Raw genomic sequence first — 20118 nt, forward strand, 5'->3', positions numbered from 1 at the left:
AGAAAACTAGAACTATGTACAGATTCTTGCCATTGGTTTGCTTTATCAGGATTTAAAAAAGCAGCTTTTGGAGCCAATGTTCCAGACTAGAGTAAGAACCTGCCCTGGGGAGCAGGGAGCAGCCCTGCAGTTGTGGCTCCCCCAAGAAGGAGCTTGAAGGCATCGGAGACGGGGATTTGGGCTCCAGAGACAAAACCCAGGGGTTCCCCAGAGCACTGGGAGCCTGCCTGGGAGCAGCTCTGCCAAACAAGAGGACAAGTCAGAACCCAAGCCTTGGATCTTCTAGGAAGGAAAGAATGGGAATTTGGGGGTGGATCCCAAACAAACAAAGCCCAGGCTGGTCTCAGTCCCATTTTCCACCATGGAAATTAAAAGAACTTGTGCATAAGGACTTGAACATTCTTCTGTTCTGCTGTTGGACAAGGTGAGAAAAAGAAGAGTTTTATGCTGAATGGCTGATTCAGCCTTAAAAAAGCTCTGAGGAAGATGAGGAGAAAGAAAGACAGGAGGTTAAGCCTTAAAGAAGGTCTGAGGGAGATGGGGAAGATGACAAAAAAGAGAGTCACTGCTCAGAACTGAAAATTTCAGCAAGCACGTGGCCTCAGGTGCCTGGGCCAGGCACCAAGCCAAACTGAAGGGTATTTAATTGATTTTTCTCTACCTAAAAACCTGGAATTTAGGTGCCAAGGGGAGCTGTGAATTTGCATTTCACAGCACTTGCTTCAAGTACTCACTGAGCAGGGGCTTGAGAAACTGTGGCTCTCCTTCGCATACAGTCACTGCAGGGGCTGGATGTGGCAGGTGAAAGGCAGCTTCTGCAACTGGTTATTAAGAAAAAGAATGGTTTTTAACAATAAAATCCACCCCATTTGTGGGGCTCATGATTAACAGTACATAAGTGATCATATATACCTCGAGGAACTGAGTTTTAAAAAAATATTACAGTACCAATGATTTTTTTTTTGTATCTACAACTATACAGCATTTTCAAGCAGTATGGAAATTTAATGAAATAATTATGATTTATTAATTTACATAAAAATACTTTTTACAGTTAAAGAATAAATCTTAAATGGTAAAAAAAAATAAGATTAAGAAGCTCCAGCTATTGAGAGTCGTGGGAATTTGTCTGCTCTTCAATCACTTGTTTGACGATTTCTGCCAGTTTTAGTCGATCCACTTTGTCTGTGAATCCTCTGCCTGGAAGGGAAAAAAAAAACAGGGAATCAGCTGGAGCTGGGCACAAGGAGGAAAGCAATCCCAGCTGGAATTCAACAATGCTTCACACAGACTCAGGGCAACAGCAGCACAGGATCCAAAAGGACTTTCAGACCACGGTTCTGTTGGAAAAATGGAGCAATTCAAGATCTCAATGAAAGCCAAGCAAACAGAACAGAGATCAAGGATCAAGCCCTTGTGAAGCTGGCTGATGCTCCTGGTCCCTTCCATCCATCAGCATCTGCTCCTGAGGGCTGACACCTCTGCAGCCTCCTCTGTCCAGGAGCCACCTGAGCACTCCAAGGTGCCTGTCCTGGTTTCATTCTGCTTCCCAGCCAAGCTGAGCTGCAGAGCTGACAGGGAGGAGCAGCCTCCAGCAGAAAGAGGGAATAAACAGCTGGATGGAAAGCAGCTCAACACAGCTGAAGAGGTTCCTAAAAGCATCACAGAATCCTGGAATGGTTGGAAAGGACCTTAAAGGTCATCTGGGCAGGGACACCTTCCACTATCCCAGGTTGCTCCAAGCCCTGTCCAACGCCTCCAGAGATGGGGCAAGCACAGCTTCTCTGGGCAACCTGTCCAGGGCCTCCCCACCCTCACAGGGAAGGTTTTTCTGCACATTACCCATCTATCCCTGCCCTCAGACAATTTAAACTTCCCCCTTTCTATCATGATCCTTTTGTGCTGTTACATTCCTGGTGCTTCAGAAAACTCAACCCTGACCCTCGAATAGAAATTTCAGAGCAACACTTTCACCCCCATTTTGGGAACACCAGTTGTGGCAGAATGGATGAAACAGTGTCAAAACCTAAATCAGCCCAAAAATCCAATAAATTTGGGGTTATTTCCACAGCAGGAGGTCTGGGCTTCCCCCTTTTCCACATTCCCTGTGGGAGAGCAGGAATTCTCACCATTCCAGCTGAAGCTCTGCAGGGTGTCTCGCAGCAATTTGCACTCCCTGTTGTATTTCCAGGCCTCCTGCATCACTTCGTTCAGCTTCTCATCTTCATTCTCTCCTGTTTGGGACAGCAGAGGGACACAGGAGGTTTGGACTCGTGCCTCACTCAGGGCTCAGCAAACTGGGCAGTTATTCCTGCTGACCCCACACGAACCAGGAAATGGCCTTTAAACCAAATATTCCTGTTTAAAAGTTCTTTTAACAGCTCTGCATGTCACTAAAACTCCACATGAACCCAAAGCCCAGCTCAGAGGCTGCCCAGGACTTCTCTTCCTTCCTCAGCACTGACACAGACAGACCCAAAGTCGGGGTCTTGCACATTTAGGAATAAAAGCTTCTTAAAAGTGGCAACCTTTACCAGCCTGTGGTAGAATGCACTGAGCAATCACATCTCTCAGCTTCTCCAGAGCCACGTTGGAATCATTGCTTCCATTCTCAGGGTCATGGATGTAAACACCATCCTTTGGCTTGGTGCTGCACAAGAAAACAAGGAGGAAATAATTAGAATTTGGGTGCAGCTCAAGCTCGTTACTTGTTGTGTAACTGCTCCTTCCCTCTCTGGGAAACTGGAGACAGGTTCAGCATTAATTATAATTCTTGTCCTATATTATGAAATCATTTTAAGTATGGAGAAAAAGGAAAATTCCTTTAAATTACTTCAAATAAGGGTAATCCTCAAATGTTTGAGTCTGTTTTTTAGATTAACTCAAACAAAGAGAGAGAGAAGTTACCTGACTTCTTCACTAAAGAAATGTCAGGATGAGAGAAAATATCTTCGAATTTTTTCTCCCAGTTTGTCTTATCTTACATGTGACCCATGATCCCAAAAGGAATCTCTTCAATGCAGGAACAGTGTCCAACCTCCTTCCCTGCCCTCACTGGCACATCTTGGCAGAAAAACCACATTGTGCCACTATTACTTGTCTGAGCAACACCAAAAGTGTGTTAAACCATCACAGCTGAGCCTGTGCCATTCCCAAAGCCATTTCCCAGCCATCCCAGCTGGCTCCACGTTGTCCTTCCAAGCCCAGCTCTGGAGTTACCCCAGGAGTTTCCGCTTGCGCAGGATCGGGTTGTTCACGGAGTGAAGGGGTTTCAGGCTCACTTTGAGGTCTTGGATTCTCATGTTTGCAAGTTGTTCTGCGTGAGCCTGTTGGATCCCTGCCACCATGGCCTGGAAAGACAAAAGGGGCACTTGGTGCAACAAGACATGGACAGTGTTTGCCATGGGTGAAAAAAAGAGGCACCAAAATCCGATTTATTTTGGAGATGTGTGAGAAAAATCAGGTTTGCATGAAGCAAGGTATGGTTAGAACTAAAACCAGTGACAAAATATCCCTGGGGGAAACAGGATAAGAACCATCTCCTTCTCAAGTTCACAAGACTGACTGAAATCCTCTTTGAGCAGAAATTAAAGGAAACAAGGACTACTTGTTTAATTAGTGAGGTCATTGCTGTAGTGGGGATAAAACATGGCAAAAAGAGGAAAGACCTATGGAAGATCCTTCAGGCTCTGCTTTCTACCATCAGCACGTGGCTGCTGATGGTTACATCAATCTGGGAGCATCTCCTTCAAGCCCGAATTCCACATTTTATTTCCCCTTTCATTTCTGTTTCCATTTTCTCCCCACGATCTCAGGTTCTCCTAAAGCAGAAGAGAAGCTCCTTATCTGCATAACCCCACATCAAAAAAACCCTTCACTCATCCCAGAGCTCTCCTGCTCCTCTGCAACATTCCTGACCAAAGAACTGCTGCTCAGACCTTGTCCATCATCAGCTGGGCAGAGGGCAGGATGTTGTCCAGGGCCTCTGTGGAATTGAGCCAGGGATGGTCCAACACCCCCTCGATGGTCAGACGTTCCTCAGGTTTGACCTTCAGCAGCCTGGGGAGGAAAGAATAAATCCCTAAGAAGGGCTTTGTTGATTTACAGAGCATTTAAGCATTTTCAAGGCTAAGAAAAGCAGCTTTGCCAAGAGCTCAAACTGCCCCAAAATGAGCCCAAAATCTGTCCCAGCTCCCTGACCTTGCTGTGGTTAATGCTGTCACAGCTCATCCAGGGCAAAGGAGGGTGCTAAAGGCATTCCTGGGGTACCCCTGTGCTGCTGAATTCCACAGCTGCTGCTCCCAGGTGGGAAATCACCCTCCAGAAGAACGGGAAGTGATCCAGGCTGGCACTCTCTGGAAATGCACTCCCAGAGCTCATCCCCAGAACAGGTTACACTCATCCCAAGCACTCTGGGCATGGAAACTCTGCAGGATTCACTGCTCCCACCATGCCATTCCTCAGCTTTTCTCCCCCTTTACAAGTCCTCAAGTAATGAACACTTTTGGTTCCAGCCCCTCAAAATATAAAGCAACTTTATTCCAAGATTGCTGAAAACTCCACGAAATCAATATTTTTCTAGCATGAAACCCTGGAGAAAGAGGATCTGCAGATAAATTTGTGTCCTCGTGATCAGCACAACTAAATAAAAAAAAGCAAGATTTCCCACAGAGTGCTGACAGTCATCCCAAAGTCTGAATGAGAATGGGAATGACTCCATGAGCCTGTCACACTTCCTTAGACAACTCCAGATCAGCTTCTCGGCTGCAGAGCACAATCGTTTAAGGCACCAAGAAAGTGGAAATAACTTGTACAAAATGTCAGCAGCACCACGGGGGAGAGCAGAAATCCCACTTGCTGCCAACCAGGTTAAACTCACTTTTGATACCAGCCACGTGCATTCCTTTTCCATGCATTTCCCAAATCCTAAGCCATTATCAAGCCTGAGGTCAGAAATCAGCCTGGATCCACGTGACAACATCCTGAGAGCTGAGTTTCATGGGAATTATGAAAGACAATGAAACCTTTTGCCTGTGGAGTTTGTGTGTGAGAATAAAGAGCTGACCTTGGTATAAAGGAAAGTCAATTTGGTGAAAGGTTGGGGGTTCTCCTGCACAGCTCTGAAAAGGTCCCAGCACCCTCTCCAAACAATGTGAATCCTTGGAGAATTTACAGTACATCTCAGGAGCCAGTGACACTTTTAAATTACTTCCCCAACTGATTTTTTTTTTCCTACTTATATTGCTTTTATTCTCTCAGCTCCTCTGGTGATGCAAAGGCAGTAAGTCCCTGTCACTTTTTCAAAAATAAGTGAGGTCAAGCCCTAATCAGTGCCACGTTCTTGCTCCCAAACAGACCAAGTCTTTGAAACACTCCCAGCTGAGGGATGTGCCCTGCATGGAAAGCAGACTCCATTAGCATTTGGAATAAAACATCCATGCAAAACCTTATCTGAGTCTGGCACCTCATGACAGATCTTAATCTGCCTCTCTCCATCCTCCTGCCTCTTTTTAGGCTGTGTATGATGTGCACAGGGCTTTAGGGGACAGATTTACCACATCCCATTAAAGGCACTTGATTTTCACAGGAATTCAAATGTTGTCCCAGGAAATCCATGCCAGCTGTGTTATCCTGAAATCCTTCAGTGCTCCCACTCCCCTTAAAGACTCAATACACAGTTCACCCCAACAAAAGAGACATCAACATTAAACACTTGGGCAGGGGGAAAAAACCCAATTCCTAGGCTTGGTTTATGCTGAATGTGACAGAGACTCTGTCAGCTGGACGAGCTGGAGACAATCCTCACTGCTGGGATAAGGCACTTCCAGGTGCTTTTCCACTTCCTTAACATGGAAACATTCCAATTCCTTACCACAAGCACAGAGCAACACCGGAGTTTCCTCCAGGGACTCACTTTCTCACAATGTCTTTTGCCATTTCTGAGATCTGGCTCCACTCCTCCTCTGGGAACTCGAAGCTTCCTGTCATGATCTTTTTCCTCATGTCCTTGGGAATCGTCCGGCTGTGGTGCTTGGAGTAAAAGGGGGGGTACCCACACAGCATCACGTAGATAATCACCCCCAGGGACCACAGGTCACAGCTCTGCAAGCAAGGAAAGGGTCACTCTGGGGAGCAGTTTGCAGCAAATAGTGAGGGACTTCTGAAAAAAAGCTCTGTGTGATTCCCTGAGGGAACAGAAGCAGCTCAGCTCCTCCTCCAGATCCACCTTGGTGGATAAATGTGGCTGCTGTGACAAGGCAGCTCTGTGCTCCAAGCTGAACAACTTCCAGGTGCTCAGGAATTGTCAGGAGCAGCCGGGGCTGCAGAGGTGTGAGAGGTTCACTCCATCTCTCAGGATATCTGAATGCTACCCCCAATCCCATAAAAGAATCCAGTTGTTTACAAAACACAACACCCATCCAACAAAGGAACAGCAGGGAAATGGAATCAGAGCTGTCCGTGGGGGCAGCCAGGGACAGGACTGGACTGCCATGGAAGGACAGAGCTCCTGAAGCTCTCAGAGCCCATTCTGGGCAGCCAGGTCAGTGCCAGGTGCTGCTTTTGCAGAATCACACCTGGGGACAAGGCCCTTTCACCCAGTGCCACCAGGGCTGCACAGAGCCATTCTTCACATGGAACATGGAAAGAAAAATCACTCCCACCTTGGAAATCCCAAATCAAGGGACAAGAGAGGGAAGAAGAAACTCCATATGAAAACACTACTGGCACATTCTAAGGTCAGGAACAGAATTGTTTGCTACAATCACCAACCTGGCTCGCCAGGATGGAGAGAGGCAGGCAGAGGAAGGCAGATTTGTGATGCAGACTAATTAATATTTGCTTTAACTCTCTCTGTGAGGCTACTAAATGCTAACACTGCATATCAAATACCTGCTCAGGCATGTGGTGGAATAAACAACCATCCCTAGAGCTGGAATCAGGGCAGATCCTTACTGTGGAATCACGAACCAGATAACCTGAACTAAAATTGACACACCCAGAACACTCAGTGGTTCAAGCACTGCTCAGCCAGCAGGAGACAGTGATGATAATAAAGAGGAAAACGTTTTGGAATGCCCAAAAAAAGATGATGACCTTTCAGGACATTTCCTGCCATGATTTTGCCAAGATTCCAGCAGCTACACAATAAATTCTTGGTTGTTTTCCAGAAGATCCAGGTACAGAGCAGTTCCTGGCACAGCTGCCTGAACAAGGAATGCTAAACTCTGGCAGCAGGAAAGAGATTCCCTTTGAACAGAGGTGGAAGAACTTCCCTCATGGCCTCACTCCAGCAGAGTCATTCTACTCTCTCCAAAATCTTGTTCATATTTAGTGCTCCTTAAGAGCATTTGTGTATTCACCCCCCCTTCATTAGAGGATCATTAATTAGGCTTGCACTAAGTGTGCATTTTATTATTTGCTCAACCAGAAGCACCAATGGGGTGGGGAAGATTTTCAAAGATATTTCCCAGCTCACCTTGTTGTAAGTGTAAGGGGTTGGAGAGGTGGGGATAATACCAGACTTTTCTTTCTGATGCCTTCTTTGTGCCTCCAGTACCTGGTGAGAGGGGAAATGAAAGCAAATAAAAATCCATCTCGTGAACAGGCAACACAACCAGCAAAGCCTATGCCAAAGATTCCTGATGATTTTCCATTCAGGAAACTTATTGCAGCTACTGAAGACTACCAAAGTCCAGTTTTTCTCCCTAAGAAAGACTGGAGCTTTCCACGTGAGGAAAATACTAAAATATAGAATATTTCAGGGCACTGAAATCTGCAGTTCTGCCTGAATTAAAGCAGTTGCTCAGAACCTCCAACCCCTCCATGCTTGGAACCAGAACCTGAAGTGTGTTTGGAGGGTAAGAGCTGTCCCTTTTTGCCTCTCCCAGCCCAAACCCCATCAGATGTGTCCCTTGCTGACCCAGTCTGTGGGTTTGGGTTGCAGGGAGCCCCAGCAGGCTCCAGCTGAGAAGGAATTTTATGAATTTGCAGGACATGCTCTGATCTCTGAACTGCCCTTCCCAGTGATTAAAGGCAGCCCAGCACTGCAATTAAATCCCCATCTGCAGCTGCTTTTCATTTTCTCCAGGACTCCAACACAAAGGACAGGAGAGAGGGGGAAAGCAGCCCTACAAAGAGCAGCCTGTGTGTAATTACAGACTCTGCTTAATGACAGAGGGGCCAGGCCAGGGTGCCCAGGTACCAACCCTCTGCCACTGCCCTTGCTGAGCAACCTTCCCAGAACCTTTTTCTTCCAGCCAAGTCCTTTTTCATGGAAGTCTGAATGAGCTTGAGCTGGAAGAAGGGTGGCAAAGCTGGGATTTCTCCAGAGCAGCTGCTTTAATACAGCTACAGGCCAACAGTGCTGAGCAGAGCCTGGGAAATTTGCCTTATCAACAGATCCCTGTGGCACTCCAGCTCCAGAGTGGAGGGATTCCTACAAGATTTCAGCACTCAGAGCCCTTCCAGGACAGCAAAGGGGGTTAAAATGATGTGGATATGGAGGCTGAGGCAAGAAATGATCCCCAGAGCAGGAACTGGTTGTTACCTGAGGTGCTACATAATAGGGAGTGAACTGGGGTGTCATCAAGTCACCTTGGTCTACTTTGGCAAACCCAAAGTCACACAATTTAACAGGTGCATCCTAGAACAAGGAGAAGAGGCTTTATGAGACAAATCTCATTAAATCAGCTTTTCTAACACAGAATTCTCCCCCTGTCCTCATCTCACCTTCTCCAAGCATCCACCTCATTGTGTTTATACCCTCACACTCCACCAGGTCACAAACTGACCTTCCAAAGCAGGGGTTTTGCTTTTCTGGGTGCTCCAGGCCAGGAACAGCCCCCTCAGGGATTGGGAGAGCACTGAGCCCCTTGTAGGGGTGGTCACTGCATATCCAGGCTGGTGGTGAGCAGGAGAGACAAAGAATTGTTTGGATCTATCAAAGCACCTCTAGGTAGAGGGTCAGAACATCCTGATGAGGGGGCAGAGCTGGATTGTGGTCAGGTGGAGAGCCTGACTCCTGTTTAACAGCAGCAGCAGGGACTCGCTGCCCTGCAAGGAGATCAGGGGATGGAAAAGCACCAAGTCCATCCAGGTGATTCAATTTTCAATTGAATTGAATTCAATTCAATTCAGATTTTTTTTCAATTGAATTTTCAATTTCAATTTTGTCACCAAAACATTCATGTCATTTTACCACTACTCTGAGTCACCCTTGAGCCACTTCACAGAATTCAGCAGCAAAAGAATTGCAAATGTTCATCTTACCAGAGAGTTGTCCTTGAAGAGGAGATTCTCAGGCTTGAGGTCTCTGTGTGCAATGTTTAGTGAGTGGCAATGCTGCAAAGCCAAAGCTATCTGGAAAAGGGCACAATAAATCAGCTACAATCACCGACCTCCTCCTGCAGCCTGGACATTTATTTCAGCTTCACAAGGACATTTCCAACCCCAAACCTTTTCACTCCACTTGGGTGGAGTTCTCCTTTAGGACAAGCCTGACCCTGCTGCAGTGGTGCAGTAAGTGACAGCTGGGCCATGAATCCCACAGGAAACAAAAGCCAGGCTGGCCTGAGCTTCCCAACCTCCTCAGTTTGGGAACTCAAGGCATTGAGGGCCCCCCAGAGTGAAGCAGGTGGTGCCAGTGCCCCTCTCCTGCTGTGCCAGGGCTCCAGGGTGCTGCCCCTGCCCAGCAGGGAGTTCCTGCTTCAGGATTCCAGGGAATCATTCACTGCCCTTGTTCCTGCCTGCAGATCCAGCACTCGGGCAGTTTTATTCTTGAATTTTGGATGGTGCTGCCTGCACTTCAATCATTTTGTGCATATCCCACAGAAATGCATTCCTGGATTGTTTCAAGGATGCTTTAGGAACCTGCAATCCAGGCAGGAAAAGCTCCAGGGACTGCACATTTCCAAGTGCAATTCATTTAAAGAAAAGCCAAGTATAAATATTTAAACAGCATTCCTGAGACAGAAGTGAGGCACAGCCTCACAACCCTTATTTGGAAGCATCCCTGGTGGATTCTGTAGGATCCTACCCAAGTTTAGAGTCCTTAAAAACCTCCAAATTACTGTCACAAGAGAACTTCACTGCTCATTTAGCTCAGCAATAAACACAAACACATTCCCAGAGAAAATGAGGCAGCGCTGAGAAAAGCTTTAACCATTCCTGGGCACAAGACAAGGATGAAGAACCACCAGAGAAAAGAGTTTTAGAGAGACTTTCACATTTCAAACTTCATTTCTATGAACATTCAAGCAAAGAGTTACTTGCGACATGAATAACCCAAGTGTACACACAGAATTCAAACCAAAGTCTTGACTTCTGGTACAGTTTTACAAGTTTTCCCCACCATGTCAGAATCAAACAGGCCAAAGGATGTCAAAAAACAAACTGTCAAGAATAATTCTGTACTTCCACCTCATTTCTTTGTTGGATGAGACCAAAAAGTACCAGCACAATTAGCATTGCATTAGAAACAAGTCAAAGCACAAAAGTAACACACATTTTTTGCCCCAGGTTCAAACATTCTCTCTCCAGCTGAGGGGAACTGGGGATCCCAGCACTGAATTCCAGAGAGATCCTTCTGAGAGTCCCACCAGCAACAAAAAACCTGATGGACACCAAAACCCCCTGCAGAAACCACCATGGAGGTTACAAAATCATTCAGGAGTGAGCTGGGAGAGAAAGGGTGAAGGAAAAACAACAAACAGACACAAAATCAGAACAAACAGACACATTCCTTGATATCTTCCAGGAATTCCACAGCCCAAGCCCAGAACCCAGCCTGAAAACCCCTGGCCCAGAGGAGAGAAATGCCAAGGGGGTCACGGAGGTTCCAGAGCTCAGGAGTCCTGCTGGAGGCAACACTTTTAGGACAAGAAGAATGACAAAATTCTCTTGGAAGTCTTCTCTAGAGCAGGTGTGGAAAAGCAATGTTAAGCACAGCAGACCCAGAGAACAAGCCCACACCTTCAATCCTTTATTCCTAATAAAGCTTTGGCATGGTCACTTATAACAAAGCAGGCAATGATCATCGGATCAGAACTGAGGAATCTTTGAATTCATCCTTTTTTCCCACCCTTCCAGCCCCAGGAATTGTCCCTACTTCAGCCAGAGCATGATGGATTTGCTGGGACAGGGGGTGACTTGCCTGCTTTGTTACTTGGCTCGCTTGCTTCTCAGTAAAGTGCCGGTGCTGGCTGATTCTGTGGAAGAGCTCTCCCCCTTCCATCATCTCCATTACAATTAGGAGCCGAGCCCTGTTCAAAAGCATTTCATGTTGTTACATTAAAAAAATCATCCAAAAGAACAGAATTGCTAAGCTAAGAATGCATATTTCACACAAACACTGCTTTCTCCGTGCTGCTTTTTGGGGCTGTTTTGGTGCTGTGGTTTTGCCTTCGAGTTTAAAATCCTCAGGATTTTCTGGCGCCCAGGAATCTCCAGTTTGCTCCTCCTGATGGGCTCCCACATCCAGCAGGAACAAACTGGACATGGATACATCCAGCTCCACCCTGGATGGAGCTGGAAGCCATGTGGACACTCTGCCCTCGAGGATTACACAGCACGTGGATGCTTTTGAGTCTGGATCCCCCATTATTTTAATTTACAGCTTTACTGCCATAAGTATGAAGGATAAAAAATAGGGAGGTGGAGATCAGGGCTGCCAGATCCTCAAGGAATTAACTCCCAGTTCCCACCACACAGCAAAATCAGCTACACCAGAGCCTAAGACAGGTCTCAGCTCTTTCATTCTCCCAGCTCTGATGATTTTCTCCACTAGGATCCTATCAGAAGACTATTTTTATCCAAATGTAATAATGCACCAAAAAAAAAAAAATCACTCTGCTCCATGTTTTCCTGTGTTCATTTTAAGCAGGACAATGCACTGAGAGTTTTCAGGGCTGAATTTCATATTTTTAGAAACAACTCTTTCACACAAGGCAGACTGAATCAATGGAAAACCTAAAAAAATGGAGATGCATTCAACACAGGGAGTAAAGGAGGCAAAATAATTTAAATACACAAAAGTCAGGGGAAAAAATAAAACAAGAGCTGCTTGGTCTGCAGGATAATTATTACACCTGGGACCCCCTTGAAATAATAATTCTGTGATTAAAACCAAAGCAAAAAGCAAAGCAAACTCCACTATACCTTGGGCTAAACATGGAAAAGAAGCTGTGGGAATGAAATCACCCTATGTAATCTTACCTGGGGCTGGATTCATGTGGGAACTGCACACTGTTAGCATAAACTTCAATTATTTGAACAATATTGGGATGTGTGGCACACATCATGTGCAGACGTACCTTGAAGAGAAGGGAAGAGCTGTTACTGCACACAGGGACAGGCACTGAGCATAAAAACACCCCAGGCTGGCCCCCAGATTTGTGGCAGGTTATGGAACCCCACACAGAGCTCTGGGAAAAGCTCCATCTCGGAGCTCTTCACAGAAGTTTAAAGACAGAAGCAGCTTTAAAGGAGCAATGTGGGTGCAACTGGCAGTGAAAACAAATGAATAAACCCCAAAATTCCATCGTCTGCCTTCTTTCATGGCTAAACACTCACCACAGCTGGAACACCTGAATTAAAGTTGCTCAGAACCTTCAACCCCTCCATGCTTGGAACCAGAACCCAAAGTGTGTTTGGAGGGTAACCCAAGCTCAGAGCTGTCCCTTTTTGCCTCTCCCAGCCCAAACAGAATCACAGAATTTCCAGGTTGGAAGAGACCTTTAAGATCATCGAGTCCAAGCCATGTTCTAACACCTCAACTAGATCATGGCACCCAGTGCCACATCCAGGCTTTTTTTAAACACATCCAGGGACAGTGACTCCACCACCTCCCTGGGCAGATGATTCCAGGATTTGACCACTCTTTCTGTGAAAAACTTCCTCCTTAACCCCATCAGATGTGTCCCTCGCTGACCCAGTCTGTGGGTTTGGGTTGCAGGGAGCTCCAGCTGGGAAGGAATTGGGACCTCCTGGCCCAATGCTCAGGGATTTCCCCCACTTGAAAGCTCCCTGGGCTGTTCAGTCAAGCCAAGTCTCGGTGCTTTTTGTACACAGATTATTTTTATGGGAAGTTTAAAGGAGAATTTGCTCAGTAACAAGAAATGGAAGCTGTTTAAACCTCGAGGACAATTAATCCTTCTTTAAGTTCCCCATAGCATGGAGGAGTGCTCTCATTCCACAGGCTGACAGTTTGGCACCTCAGCAATTCCCAACCTGTGTCAGGAGCTGCTTTAGGTCCTGGCACATGGAAAAATCCATCTCCAGAACAACTTGAAGCATTCTTGGAGCAGTGACATCCAAGAGTGAGACGCGTGACAACAAAATTCCCTCTCACACTGGTTCTGTTCCATAAAACACAGCTCAATTAATTAGAAATAAACCTCTGGATGCACAGCCAGCAAATGGGGGTTTGGTGGTGGGGTTTTTGTGTTTAAAACATCCCAAGAATTGGAGTTTTTTGGAGAGAAAAGCAGGAACTGTACCTCATTTCGAGCTTTTGGACGATCGAGGAGGATTTTCAGTGCAAAGCGTTCTTGGGAGGATTTTTTCATGCAGACTCTGGTATTACAGCAACAAAATCAATCAGTCAGCAAGGAGGTTAAAAAGAGACACCCGAAGGAATTGGTTTGTAGCTCTGAGTTTGCTCTCCACGTGGGAATTCCCAGGAATGCCCCCAGTCTGGGATACATCCCAGCTCTCACCCTAAATTCAGCCTCAGGAGAGATTTTGGATGGAAATAACCCAAAGCACACCTGAGCACCCGCAGTGATGTTGGAATAAATGAAATGTTTGGGACAGATGAGGATTTCCATCCCAAACCACTTTATTTTGGCTGATTTTTTTTCTCTTTCCCCCCCTCATTTAACAATTGAGGAAAGGCCCCCGTTTGAAGAGGCAGCAAAAAGAACAAAGCACAAAATGAATGTTTTAATGAAACAACCCAAAAAAGGAGGAGGAGAACCCAGACAGGAAAACAAATGATGGGAAACACAAAGGGAGCACCCAGCACAGGGGTTTGCCAGCCCAAATTCCCATTTTCTAAAGGGAGAGGCTTTGTTGGAAAAGTATTTTCCTTCCCAGAAAGCATCCAGGGGTTAAAAATCCACGAGGAGCAGGGCTGGGATGCAAAGCCAGTGGAAGAGCTGGAAAAACAACTGGGAAAGCAGGGAAGGGGCAGTGCAGGGGTTAAAAATCCACGAGGAGCAGGGCTGGGATGCAAAGCCAGTGGAAGAGCTGGAAAAACAACTGGGAAAGCAGGGAAGGGGCAGTGCAGGGGTTAAAAATCCACGAGGAGCAGGGCTGGGATGCAAAGCCAGTGGAAGAGCTGGAAAAACCTCTGGGAAAGCAGGGAAGGGGCAGTGCAGGGGTTAAAAATCCACGAGGAGCAGGGCTGGGATGCAAAGCCAGTGGAAGAGCTGGAAAAACCTCTGGGAAAGCAGGGAAGGGGCAGTGCAGGGGTTAAAAATCCACGAGGAGCAGGGCTGGGATGCAAAGCCAGTGGAAAAGCTGGAAAAACAACTGGGAAAAGCAGGGAAGGGGCAGCGCAGGGGGCTCAGGAGGAATTTCTCCTGTCCTTATTCCACAACCAACTCCTGCTCCTGCCTGGCTCTGGGAGCGCACCAGCACAGAGAAGGGAGGAGAAATCTTCCTCCCCAAATTCCCCCCCCAAAAAAAAAAGACAAAAAGACAAAACCCCTCCTGCAGGAGCCACGTGGGGCAGAGGAATTTGTTGGGTTTCATTTTCCAGGTGTTTACTTGCAGTAAAATACTCCCTGACTCCTGCACAGGGCAGGGACAGTCCCCTTACCTCACGGGCCCACTGATCCCAGCTCCCAGCTTCTGAGTCCAGTTTATGTTGTATTCCTCTAAAATGGAGGTTTCCTGGTCAGGAAGGAGCAGCAGGAGGGAGAACACAGTCAATAAATATGTAATAAATACAATGATTACAGCTTTTTGCAAAAGCTCGGCGGATCTGAGTGTAAAAATGCCTGCTGGGGAGTTTGCTTTCCTGAGGAAAATTAAATAGAAATATAAAATATAAATATAAAATATTAAAATAAATATAAATATGAAATATTAAAATAAATATAAATATAAAGTATTAAAATAAATATAAAATATTAAAATAAATATAAAATATTAAAATAAATATGAATAAAATATAAATAAATATATAAATAAATATATATAAATATAAATAAAATGTAAATAAAAATGTAAATAAAAATAAGTGTAAAAATATAAATATAAATAAGTATAAAAATGTAAATAAAAATAAGTATAAAAATGTAAATAAAAATAAGTATAAAAATGTAAATAAAAATAAGTATAAAATGTAAATAAAAATAAGTATAAAAATGTAAATAAAAATAAGTATAAAAATGTAAATAAAAATAAGTATAAAAATGTAAATAAAAATGTAAATAAAAATAAGTATAAAAATAAGTATAAAAATAAGTATAAAAATAAGTATAAAAATAAGTATAAAAATAAGTATAAAAATAAGTATAAAAATAAGTATAAAAATAAGTAAGTATAAAAATAAGTATAAAAATAAGTATAAAAATAAGTATAAAAATAAGTATAAAAATAAGTATAAAAATAAGTATAAGTATATCAGTGCTCATTCATGTTTTAGCTGATTTAAAGTGTTTCTGTGCAGCTGGAGTTTCCAAGCAGGGCCACTGAGAGCAGTAAATGTGATTTTTGTGCTTTTAATACCCAAAGTGTACCAAGGGCATCTCTCCCTGACTCAGTTCCAGCTTCTTCCCTATCAGTGATCGATCTCAATGAAACAAGGAGCTCATTTCAGCATTCAAATGCTTTTTTTTTTGGTCACAGAAAATAGAAAATCGCAGGTTTCAAGCCACTGGAACCACCACACTGGAAATTAAACCCTGCTGGATTAATTTGAGATTTTTCTGCTCATGAACCAGGCTCCTTTTGTCCAAACCCACACAAACAGAGCTGGGCTTTGTTAGGCCACACTTGGGTGCTCTCAGGCTTAACCACATCCCAAGGCAGGCTTTAGACCCAGCTCAGAGCTGTGATTGATGCCCTGGGCCGGGCCTTTGTTCCTTTCTTAAATTCAGGATAAATCACAGCAAAAGGAGCAGCAGCACGAGGGAAAAGAACTCCCAAATGCACTGGAAACTCATGGCAGAGGCACCCCTGAGGGGTTTAAAAAGAAATCTCAGCGGATCACAGGAATTTGTGGCGTTCAGGAGGAGCCCAAAGAATCTCCTGATCCACTGGACTCAGACAAATCCCACCTGTGAGGAAAATTTTCACCTGTTAGGGAAAAGCTGGTTTAATTTTTCTGATATTCAGCCGGAGAGAACTGAAAGCAGCAGGGGTGAAAACACAATTTTAGGAGGGCATTAATGAGCTCTGAATTTCTGTTTCCTATTCTGTGTGTTTGCCATTGCTTTAAAGAAAAAAAGAAACAGCAATTTTACATCCTGCACTTTTAAAATTTGGATCCCAACCTGCATCCCAAAGCAGCTTTCCAACTCGGAGGAAAAATGAATAATGAAGTGGTCAAGAGCCACAAATGACAGCAAATCCAGGATCTGGGAGCCACTTCCACCTCCCAGCTCAGGAATGGCAGCTCCAGCCTCAGCACCAGGGATTGCCTGGGAAATATTCACTCTGTTCCTGAAGAATTCCATGGTTTTGATGCTGAACAGCTGCAAATGCTTCAGAAGCAGCGATGTGGTTAAAAATATCCAAGAGTTTCAGCTGGATTTCCTGGCTGTGGGATTCCTGGGAGTCTCCAAACTTCCAGGAATATGAAACTTCTGATTAATGACAGGAATTTTCAGGGGGAAAAGGGGATGATGGTGTGAAATATTCGGAATTCCAGCAAAGTTTCACAGCTCCACGTGGAGCTGGGATCTCCCCAGCAGCAAAATTCCATCCCACCAAGGCTGAGCCAAGAGTTTGGGAACTACCCCAGCAGGCTGGGATGCTGTGAGCCTGGAAAGACAGGACTGCCAGGGGAAAAGCAGAATGCCCACGGGAAAAGCAGAATTCCAACAGGAAAAGCAGAACTGCCAGGGGAAAAGCAGAACTCCAACAGGAAAAGCAGAACTGCCAGGGGAAAAGCAGAATTCCAACAGGAAAAGCAGAATCCCCAGGGGAGAAGCAAAATCTCCAAAGGAAAAGCAGAACTCCCAGAGGGAAAAGCAGGACTCCCAAAAGGAAAAGCAGGACTTCCCAGGGGAGAAGAATTCCCAAAAGAAAAGCAGAATTCCCAGAGGAAAAAGCAGCACTCCCAGGGGGAAAGCAGAATTCCCAAAGGAAAAGCAGAATTCCCAGAGGGAAAAGCAGGACTCCCAGGGGGAAAGCAGCACTTCCAAAAGAAAAACAGAATTCTCAGAGGAGAAGCAGAATTATCAAAGGAAAAGCAACACTCCCAGAGGAGAATCAGCACTCCCAGAGGAGAAGCAGAATTCCCAAAAGAAAAGCAGAACTCCCAGGGGAGAATCAGCACTCCCAAAGGAAAAGCAGAATTCCCAGGAGAAAAGCAGAATTCCCAAAGGAAAAGCAGCACTCCCAGAGGAGAAGGAAAATTCCCAAAAGGAAAAGCAGCACTCTTAAAGGAAAAGCAGAATTCCTAGGGGAGAAGCAGAATTCCCAGGGGACATTCAGCACTCCCAGGGGAAAAGCAGAATTCGCAGAGGGAAAAGCAGCACTCCCAAAAGAAATGCAGAATTCCCAGAGGAGAAGCAAAATTCCCAAAAGGAAAAGCAGAATTCCATGGGGAAAAGCAGAATTCCCAGAGCTCTCCCAGCCCTGCTCAGCCCCTCCGAGCTGCTCTCCGAGGGAGCTTTCCCAGCCCCACGGACTCCATGACCCCCCTGGATATTTGTGGGGTTAAGGGGTTTTTTTAACACCCCAAAAAGCCTTTTCTCCTCACACAAAACACGGATTTGTGGGATCGAGCCCTTTCCTGACCCAGAGAAGGGGCAGCCGAGAGGTGTTTCTAAACTCTCATTCCCTTTTCAGTCTCTCGTGGAGGGCGAGACAATCCAGGGGTTCCAATTCACACCAGCACAACCAGAACCCCACAGATTTTTAATTTAATTTTTAATTTTTTCAATTAAAATACACTGTAAGCATTTCCTCCCCTAGCAGCTTTTGCCACTCCGTGCTGTAAATGCCTTAAAACCAATCACCTAAAATTACCCCTGTGGAGAAATTTTAGTAATTTTAATTATTTTTTAAATAATTAGGACCTCGTGGGTCTTAATATCAAACATCTTTCATAGTTTTATTTCTCCAAATTTTTATTTTTTTTTGCAAGGCTGTGCTTTGAAATTTATTTCTATTTCCCAACAATGTTTTGTCCTGTTCCAGGGCATTTCCAAGCCAGCATTCCTCATTTCAAGGTCTGGGTTCATATGCAGGTTGTGTAAACCTTCTGTCAGGTTTTAAAAATATTCTACAAATAAATTTCCTACAGATATCGATGGGGAAAAAAAAGGTTGGAAATGTGGAGTTTTGGGAGTCTCGGGGTGACTGGAAGGAGAAACTTGGGCAAAGTGGATGCGAGCAAAGTCACATCCTGGGGGATTCCAGCTGCTGCTCCTCCAGCCTCTCCTCAACCCCCAAACCTGGAAATAAATCCTGCCCTAAACCCCAAACCCTGAACCCCAGAACAACCAAACCCGGGCTGAACCGAGGATCTGAGGAGTAAAAAAAAATCTGCGTAAAGTACAAAATGATGAGTATTTATTAAAGTATTGAAGATTATTAAAGTGCTGATTTACACAGGTTTAATTTACGCAGGGTTTAGAAGGAAGGGGCAGAAACCTCAGAGGAATTTGGGGTTTTCAGGAGGAGCTCAGAGAAACTTCTGACCGATTCACTCAGATAATTTCGTGGTTTAGGGATGTTGGATTTGGGAAAGGGGAACAAAGCTGGGGAAGAAGGGTTTGCACAAAGGGAATGTGGAACTCCCGGGCCATGAGGAGACCGGGCAGAGCCCCCCGGACAAGGAAGAAAATAAAACCCCAAAAAAAACTTCACATCTGAGTCGAGATAGCTGCACCGGGAAAAAGGGAATCCAGCAGGGACAGATCGGCACCAACCCAGCGCCCAGGAAGAGCAGGAGCGAGCGCGGCACTAATTAACACGGGTAACGAGACACTCATTAACCAGCAGCCCGCTAATTAACAGGCGAACAACAAACCCGTGCCCAGCCAGCAGCGATTCCCCCGCTCGCTAAACCGCACGCACAGCAAACACTTCACCTCCCGAGCGAACCCCCCGAGCCTCCGCCGAGGCCGAGCCCCCCAAAGCGGCCGCGGCGCCCCCCGCCAACCTTGATCGTCTTGTCCATGTCGTGATCCTGCGACATCGTCCCGCGGGGCGCGGCGGGCCCGGCGCCGCCTCAGGCAACGCGCAGCCCCGCAGGAGCCTTGGTGCCGCCGCCGCTGCGCCTCATGCCCGGCCGGGCGGGCCGCGGGTGCCGGAGCCCGCGGCGCGGGGAGGGCGCGGGGCCCGCGCGGAGCCGCCGCTCAACCGGGAGGAGCCGCCCGGGCCCCGGACATCGCCGGCGCCCCGCCGCGGGCAGCCCCGCCGGCCGCCGCGGGCCCCCGAGGCGGAGCTGCCGCCGCCGCGGGCCGCACGGGAGCACGGAGCGGGATCGCCGCGCCCGCCCCGCGCCCGCCCCGCGATTTTGGGAGCCGCCGCCACGGCGCTGGAGCGGTTTGCAGGCGGACGGCGGCAGCTCGAAAAGCGCGACGGCAACGGGAAAGCCCCCGCAGGGCTTTCGAAGAAGGGCGGCGCCTTGTGATGACGTTAACGTCACAGAGACGAGGGGGCGGGGCGAGGCGCTTTGGTCCCGCCCCCAAGCGGAGGGGGGGGGAGACAAAGCGAAGTCTCGCGAGATCTCGGTGGGCGGGACCTAAAGAGGGGCATTGCCGCCCGGCAGCTCCCGGAGGTCTCGCGAGAACTCGGCGCGCCCGCTGGGCTTAGGGGCCGGGTGGCTCCAAGTCTCGCGAGATGTGGGGCCCGCGCGCCTGAGGGGAATGGCGGCCCTTGGGCCGTGAGGGGAAGCGGCGCCGGGAAGGAGCCGCAGAAGCCGCTCTGTGCCCT

General features: G+C 46.6%; 1 protein-coding gene across 5 annotated transcripts; it reads right to left on the minus strand.

Annotated features, from left to right (window-relative positions):
- Positions 1 to 1003: 1003 nt before the first annotated feature.
- On the minus strand, positions 1004 to 19774 carry MAPKAPK5 (MAPK activated protein kinase 5). Of its 5 annotated transcripts, none has more exons than XM_038152215.1 (15): positions 19343 to 19774; positions 16503 to 16794; positions 14822 to 14895; positions 13497 to 13572; positions 12214 to 12311; positions 11153 to 11261; positions 9271 to 9360; positions 8549 to 8644; positions 7478 to 7558; positions 5915 to 6102; positions 3939 to 4059; positions 3220 to 3350; positions 2529 to 2650; positions 2130 to 2234; positions 1004 to 1200 (listed from the first exon to the last, which is right to left on the minus strand). In XM_038152215.1, exons 2-15 carry the CDS (start codon positions 16683 to 16685, stop codon positions 1106 to 1108), a joined length of 1569 nt encoding a protein of 522 aa, XP_038008143.1. In that variant the 5' UTR covers positions 16686 to 16794; positions 19343 to 19774; the 3' UTR covers positions 1004 to 1105. The 5 variants fall into 5 exon arrangements, with proteins under 5 accessions (XP_038008143.1, XP_038008144.1, XP_038008145.1 ...); XM_038152216.1 differs by having other exon boundaries at positions 2535 to 2650; positions 19343 to 19772; XM_038152217.1 differs by lacking the exon at positions 16503 to 16794 and having other exon boundaries at positions 19343 to 19773.
- Between the last annotated feature and the right edge of the window lie 344 nt (positions 19775 to 20118).

This window comes from Motacilla alba, chromosome 15 (genome assembly GCF_015832195.1).
Source record: "Motacilla alba alba isolate MOTALB_02 chromosome 15, Motacilla_alba_V1.0_pri, whole genome shotgun sequence".
In the NCBI taxonomy this organism is placed as follows: domain Eukaryota; kingdom Metazoa; phylum Chordata; class Aves; order Passeriformes; family Motacillidae; genus Motacilla; species Motacilla alba.

Bases quoted from the DNA above. Each gene is read 5' to 3' on its own strand.
- MAPKAPK5 (XM_038152215.1), bottom strand. From the start codon at position 16,685: ATGGAATTCTTCAGGAACAGAGTGAATATTTCCCAGGCAATCCCTGGT. The intron at 7,559-8,548 runs GTAACAACCAGT...CCCTCTCACCAG, and splicing joins CCTATTATGTAGCACCTCAG to GTACTGGAGGCACAAAGAAG. The intron at 2,651-3,219 runs GTAACTCCAGAG...TTTCTTGTGCAG, and splicing joins CGCAAGCGGAAACTCCTGGG to CACCAAGCCAAAGGATGGTG.